The sequence below is a fragment of the Papaver somniferum genome, chromosome 9 (assembly GCF_003573695.1).
Source record: "Papaver somniferum cultivar HN1 chromosome 9, ASM357369v1, whole genome shotgun sequence".
NCBI classification, from domain to species: Eukaryota; Viridiplantae; Streptophyta; class Magnoliopsida; order Ranunculales; family Papaveraceae; genus Papaver; species Papaver somniferum.
The window spans coordinates 6,810,023-6,817,589 of NC_039366.1; the positions used below are offsets into that span (position 1 = coordinate 6,810,023).

The 7,567-nt window shown below is 36.3% G+C and overlaps 1 protein-coding gene across 1 annotated transcript; it reads right to left on the reverse strand.

Moving 5' to 3' along the window:
* Positions 1–4,091: 4,091 nt before the first annotated feature.
* On the reverse strand, positions 4,092–4,529 carry LOC113311254 (receptor-like protein 56). Its single transcript, XM_026560095.1, has one exon. It carries the CDS (start codon positions 4,527–4,529, stop codon positions 4,092–4,094), a length of 438 nt encoding a protein of 145 aa, XP_026415880.1.
* Positions 4,530–7,567: the final 3,038 nt, after the last annotated feature.

The following is a 7,567-nucleotide window of genomic DNA, read 5'->3' on the forward strand; positions in this document are numbered from 1 at the left end:
TATTCTTTCATCATCTCCTTCTTAAATTTTTCTGTCATCTCTTGTTTTGTACTGGCATAAATTAAATCATCAACATAGAGACAGACAATTAGGAAGTCCGTACCTTGTTTTCTGATGTAGAGTGATGGCTCACTTGGACTTTTCTCAAATCCATTATCTCGGAAATACTTGTCGATTTTGCTGTTCCATGCACGCGGTGCTTGCTTAAGACCGTATAGTGCTTTGCGGAGACGATATACCATTTTTTCTTTTCCTTTTCGGATATATCCTTGAGGTTGTTCAACGTACACCTCTTCTTCTAGTTCTCCGTTTAGGAACGCCGACTTTACGTCTAATTGGTAGACTTTCATTTTGAGTTGAGCTGCCAAAGCTAACACCATCCGAATTGTTTCCATGCGAGCGACTGGGGCGAATGTCTCGTTGTAGTCAATTCCTGGTTGCTGGGAATATCCTTTTGCAACTAGCCTGCTTTGTGCTTTTGAATTGACCCATCTTCATTATATTTTGTCTTGTAGACCCATTTCAGACCAATTATTTCTTTATCAACTGGCTGATTGACGAGCTCCCATGTCTTATTTTTCTCAATTACTCGCATTTCTTCGTCCATGGCGTTTCTCCATTTTTCTTCTTTCGCCGCATCCTCATATTTTTGAGGTTCTAGTGCTATAAAAGCACAATTAGATACATTATAAATATCTCTTAGGGAACGCACCTTTCTAGGTGGGGCACTTGAGTCAGATGAGCTTGGACTTTGTTGTGTTGGACTAGGAGATCTCGGGCTTGCTGGTGGAGTGTTTTCTTCTTGGTGTGACAGATATGGCTCTTCTTCGATGAGTAGTGGAGACTCGTGGTTATCTGGTTCATCATTCCAATCCCAAGCTTTGAATTCATCAAAGATAACATCTCTTGATATTACCAGTTCCTTTGTATCTGGATTTAGAAGTCTATAGGCTTTAGACTCCTCGCTATATCCGATGAATATAAGCTTTTCTCCTTTTTCATCGAACTTTTCTCTATGTTGGGATGGAATATGTGAGTATGCTACACAACCAAAAATTCTGAAAGAAGTTACCTCAGGCTTTTTCTTATGCCATCCCTCGTATGGAGTTTTATTGTGAACCGCTTTTGTTGGCGAGCGATTAAGGATGTACACTGCTGTGTTGACTGCTTCCGCCCAGTAGGTGTTGGGTAGCTTCCTTGCTTTTAGCATACTGCGAGCCATTTCCACGATCGTACGATTTTTCCTTTCCGCAACGCCGTTTTGTTGTGGAGTGTATCGGACGGTGAGCTCCTTTTTAATTCCATTTTCTTTGCAGTAGTTGATAAACTCTTTTGAAGTAAATTCTCCACCACGGTCTGTACGGAAAACTTTCAATTGATGGCCACTTTGCTTCTCTGCCAGCGCCTTGAATTCTAGGAATTTAGTGAATGCCTCGGACTTTTGCTCAAGAATGTACACCCACATCATCCTGGTATAATCGTCCACGAATAAGAGAAAATATCTTCTGTTGTTGAGTGAAGTTGTTCTTGTCGGACCGCATATATCAGCGTGCACCAATTCGAGGGGCCTTCTTGCTCTCCACGATGTCTTCGTAAATGGAAGTCTATGAAACTTCCCTAGAATACAACCTTCACATACTTTATCTCCACCGTCGATATTGGGAAGACCAATTACCATGCCTTTTGATTTTAGAACCTTTAAGGATCTGTAGTTGAGATGCCCGTATCTCAAATGCCATAGCTTTCCTTCGTCAATATGGTTGGTACTCATTGCACAATTTTCAATTGATGGCATAGGGGAAAGACAAAATTTCCTGACATTTTTACTTTTGCCACCAATTGATTATTAATTTTATCGTAAATTGTGCATTCTCCGTCTTCGAAATGTAGTGAGTACCCTTTTCTTATAAGTTGTCCAACACTTAATAAATTTTGAGCTAGGCCAGGAACATAAAGAACATCAGATATGTATCGAGTTTTACCTGACCTTGTACGTACGGATATGACTCCTCTTCCTTCAACATTCTGGAACTTTCCATCTCCAAGTTTGACTGGCGGAATCTCTTGTTCCTCCAATTTTACGAAATATTCTTTGTTTCCTGTCATATGGCTGCTGCATCCGCTGTCGACGTACCATATACCTTGCGATTCTTGTTGCGAGGTGAGGCAGGAATAGAATACTTGATTCTGAGAATTGTTTTTCTCGGAATAGTTTGCTTCATTAAGCCAACAATCTTTCTCCATGTGATTTAATTTATCACACTTGGTGCACTTATACTTGCAATCTTCAGTTGCATGTCCAAAATTTTTGCAAACATTGCATCGGAGATTTGAGGAGTTATTTTTTCCGTACCTTTGATTGTTGTTTCTATAACCTCCTTTTCCTTTTCCACGTCCGCGGGAGTAATTTCTGGGTCCTTGATTTGACGTCGACCCTTTCTCATACTGCGAGTTGGATGATGATCCCCCTCTAGAGTTTTTTTTGGCTTCTGTATTTTTCTTCTCACTGAAATTTATTTTTGATTGAAATGCCTGCTCCAATGGTTGCTCCGCGAACCTATTTATTCTTTTCTCGTGCGCCTCGAGTGAACCCATTAATTCATGTACCGAGAGAGTCGATAAATTTTTTGATTCTTCAATGGCAGCGACGATATGATCAAATTTGAATGGTAAGCTTCTTAATATCTTTTCTACACTCTTTTATTTTCAATGGTATCTCCATAACTACTGATTTGATTTACTATGCCAGTAACTCTTGAGAAAAGTTCTGGATAGTTTCATTTTCTTTCATAAGTAAATTATCAAAATCTCGCCATAAATTTTGTAGTTTAATGGAGATTACCTTTCTGATCCTTGGAATGCTACTTTGAGAATATTCCAGGCCTCCTGTGAAGTTTTTGCCACCGAAATTCGAGGAAAAATAGCTTTGCTTACGCCCTGTTGTAGAAACAGTAATGCTTTAGCATCTTTCTTCTTATTTTCCTTATACTCTTTTTTCTCTGCGTCCGTCCATGACGACAGAGTTTCTGCCGACTCTGGTACTTTATAACCTTCTTCTATAAAATCCCATAGGTCTTGTGAAATGAATAGTGTCTTTTTGTAGACTCCAATAATCGTAACTCTCACCATCAAAAATTGTAATTAGACTTTGGGCATAGTTGAAACCTTGAATATTTTGGTTAATTGCCATGAGTAGAGTTTTAGGATTACTGGGTTAGGTTTGCTCTGATACCAAATTTGTTGGCGCAATGCGGAAATGTGATGGGTTTATGGAAATGATTTTGAAAGAGAGGTTGGTTAATTGGAAAGTGAGGCTTTGATTAATATGAAAATGAAAATGTTACAAGAGGTTTGTGTAGCAACTTTGGCTTCCACTAGTTGTTTACAAAGAGGCACTTTGGCTCTTACTCTAACTCTAGCTCTCACTCTACTACTTGGTTACTCACTTGAGTTTTTGATGATTAAAATGAAACCATGGAGTGCCTATTTATAGGCCTAGTGAAGAAAACTCTAGAAATGAAAATTCTAGAGACTATGACCTACTATGCCTTAAGAGAATTCTAGAGAAAGAATTCTCTAGATTACATGTGACTAAAAAGAAAACTCTAGAGGCCCAAAAACTCTAGAATGTATTGGGCTTTACCTAGTCTAGGGAACTTCAAGATTATTCTAGAATAATGATCACAAATTAATTTTTATTTTTAACAGTTATCTGGTGCTAAATTTGTTGTTAACAATCTCAACTGGAATCATGATTTCAGTATCCATGCAATCAAAAAGTGAACAAAAGTTCACTCGAAGGAAGAGAATTCCTGGTGCTAAATTTGTTGTTAACAATCTCAAGTGGAATCATGATTTCAGTATCCATGCAATCAAAAAGTGAACAAAAGTTCACTCGAAGGAAGATAATTCCTGGTGCTAAATTTGTCGTTAACAATCATGAACAGATGTCATGCTTGCTTAATTATCTGGTGTTTGGATTAAAGCTCAACTGCACAATATTTGTCATGGAAGAAATAACAGTAAAAGAAAGATATAGACATGGTAAAAGAGTTAGTATCATTTATTAACATTTTAGCACACGACCATATTTAAGTTTTCCACATACAATCAGCGACTCCCACTGCAACCACATCTACTAATCTCCAATACGGGAACCACCATTTCTGTTTCTTGAGAAGCAACACAAAGAATAGACCCCAAAATCCAACTGCAAACCCCAGAGCAATAATGGCATACAACAACAACTTATCTTTATCATCTTCATTTGGAGAATTCCCATCAGTAGCGTCAGTTCTCTGATCAGCCTCGCAATTATTATTTGTGTAGAAGCCACACAACAAACTGTTGTTGAGATATGCTGAACCATCTCCACTCAATGTATCAAAGTGTGGTCCTCTTGGGATCGTACCACTCAAGTTATTGTAAGATAGGTTCAATCTCCCAAGAGAATTCATTGATGGTAAAGAGTATGGGATAAGTCCAGTTAATTTGTTGAAACTCAAATCCAAGGATTCTAAACCATTCATGCTTCCAATACTTTGTGGTATAACGCTGGAAAAGCGATTGTGTGATAAATTAAGTGTGGAAAGTGTAATATCTATCCGATTTTCAAGGATATTTTCGTATTTTACTGAAAGGGTAATTTTGTAATTTACTTAAAAAGGTATTTTGGTATTTTTATGTTATGGTCAAGAGCACCTAATTTACGGCACGTCAAATATATATCTTACTTGCTAAGAAAAATTAAATTAGATTTTATGTTTAATCAAAAATTAAATTAAGGAAACAATTTTCTTATAGCATACAATATGCCATGTGTCGATGCTTTATTGGTTAACTAGTTGGATTATGTGGAAACATGGAGAACTTAGTTCTGGAATGTATAGGAATTTAGTCACGTGAAAGAGAAAGATAGAACTATTTGCCTTTCATTTAACATTTAGTTAAGAATAATTTAGGTGAACTAATTTAGTAATGGACACTCTATTTTGGGCCACTGTTTGGTGAGTGGGCCTAATTAAAAATGTAAGTTACAATCAGGAAAAAAAGTTAGTCTATTATTTTAGGTTCGGTCACTCGTGTGAGCCTGTGTCACAATTAGGTTTTCATCCAGTATATATTCATGCTTATGTGATTTTAAGAAGAAAAAACCTAGCGGCACAAAGAAAAAGAGAACGAAAAGAAATTTAAACTTAGTATCCGGAGAGAACAAACGACTTAAGAATTTGGCTTTCGATTCTTGAGTTGCTACTTCGTATGTTCCTGTTCTTCCTAAGGATTATTGCTAGAGTTTGAGGTAGGCGCAACACAATCAAAAACCTTCTTTTTATTTAAGTTTCTTTTAATTAATTTTATTTTGTAAGTTTTGATTCATATATGAATGATAATCGATGTTGTGTGTATGATTATGTATGTTGGGCTGCGGTCAATAGATTGTGATTCTTAAAAACAACTATGATGGTATACGAGATATCCTTGGGAACGGTTTTGTTCCCTAAACCCACGTGGGGCTCCCTGGGGCGAGCGGATTTGATGTGATTGATTTGATTGTTCTTATGGATGTGGTGTTTCCATGTATTTGTGATGCTATTAACCATGCTAGTTGTTTTAAAAAAAATTGAAAATGTTTGATAAAATGTTTTGTTGCTTCTTTTCCTACTGGGTGTCACAACTCACGTCGTTTAATGACAAAAAATTCCAGATTTTATGGCACCACAAGGAGTTAATGGCGGAAAAGCGTAGAGATCGGTTTTGGTGCTATTATTAGTAGTTTGCATAGGATTTATGATTGGGATTGTAATAAAATATCATCAACTCTTTTAGATGATTTAATTAGTTATTTATTGGTTATTAAAGCTTTAAAGATTATTGGATTAATGTATAACCAAAGAAAACAATGCTTTGTTTAGACTACTCTATTTGATTGAATAATGGAAATTTCTGGATCATGTCAGTTTGACTGTCTATCATAATTATTATATAATACGTTTTTGTCTCATTTTTTTTATGTTACATGTAAAAATCTCTCAATATTTACATATAAAAATTTCATAATTTTCTGAATTCCAGAAGTATTTTTAAATCAATTGTTTTCACTATACAAGGATCAGACGTTTTCTGTCAGATTCAATTTTACTGAAGTTGTCTATTTTTTTAAATATTCTATGTCATGTTTTAGCCTTTAGAGTCTACTGAAAACTCAAATATGGTTCTTTTATCTTTTCATAATGATCGACCTTTTCTTCTCACTATATTACCTTAAATTTAGAGGACTAAATTTCTTGAAGTGTGTGAGGTTATAATATCTATCCGATTTTCAAGGATATTTTCGTATTTTACTGAAAGGGTAATTTTGTAATTTACTTAAGAGGGTATTTTGGTATTTTTATGTTATGGTCAAGAGCACCTAATTTACGGCACGTCAAATCTCATATAAATAGGGATCTCATTCCTTTCCTTGAAACCACCTCCAGATGATGTGTTTTCGAGAGGATAAGTCATTATGACAGGCGGACATCTACATCTATGATTCTCAAGGTTAACATCAAAAGCCATCTTTGATTCAATTGAAAAATCAAACTGAAAGTGCGTTTCTTTGTTGGAGGTAGGGCTGTTCATGGTCGGTTTTGGTTCGGTTTCTAGCCAAACCAAAACCGAAACCAATATTATTGGTTTCCAAAAATCTGAACCAAACCAATCCATTAACCATTGGTTCGGTTTCTAAATGGTTCCAGTTGGTTTCGGTTTGTCCCAGTGGTTTTTGGTTAACCAATAATTATGTCAAACCAAAAAAAAATACACAAATTTACAGATAAAAAAATCCTAGTTGCCGATAATATTGGTTTACACAAATATACAGACAAAAAAAAATCAAGAATAGTTAAAGCTTACTCTAATTCTAGAGATCAAATGAAGATATATAATATATCTTAATTTAGATATTGACAAATAAAAAAGAAGGAAGACGGGAAGAAAAAAGTCGAGTAACAGCAGCTGTAGTTGGGGGTGGAGAAGGGAGGCAGCTGAGAGAAGGATAAAGAGAAAGAGGGAGAGTATCATAATGAAATATTAGATTTAGGGTTTCTATTTATCCTCTAAATTAATGGGTAGAATCTAATACTTTTAAATCGACGGTAGAAATTAAGTTTAAAAATTAATCGGTTCCCCAATGGTTTTTGGTTCGGTTTTCAGGTCAAACCAAAACCAAACCAGTAATGTCGGTTTTTCAACATTTTTTACCAAACCAATCCAAATCTAAATGGTTTGGTTCGGTTTCTTGCTTATTGGTCTGGTTCGGTCGGTTTCCAACGGTTAACCGACACCATGTTCAGCCCTAGTTGGAGGAGATTGTAGACAGAGAGTGATTTTGGGGGAAAACGGCGCACAAGAAGATGCGGGATCTGCTGTACCTAGTAGTTTATTTATAACAAGGCCTCTCCAAAATCCTAGGCCCTTGTCAAGTTTAATTATTCTGACACCTTGTATACACCAGTGGTTGGAGATCAAGGAGCCCGTCGTAGAGGTGTAAGACTGGCCCGGCACACCAAGATACGTGCTTCACGTC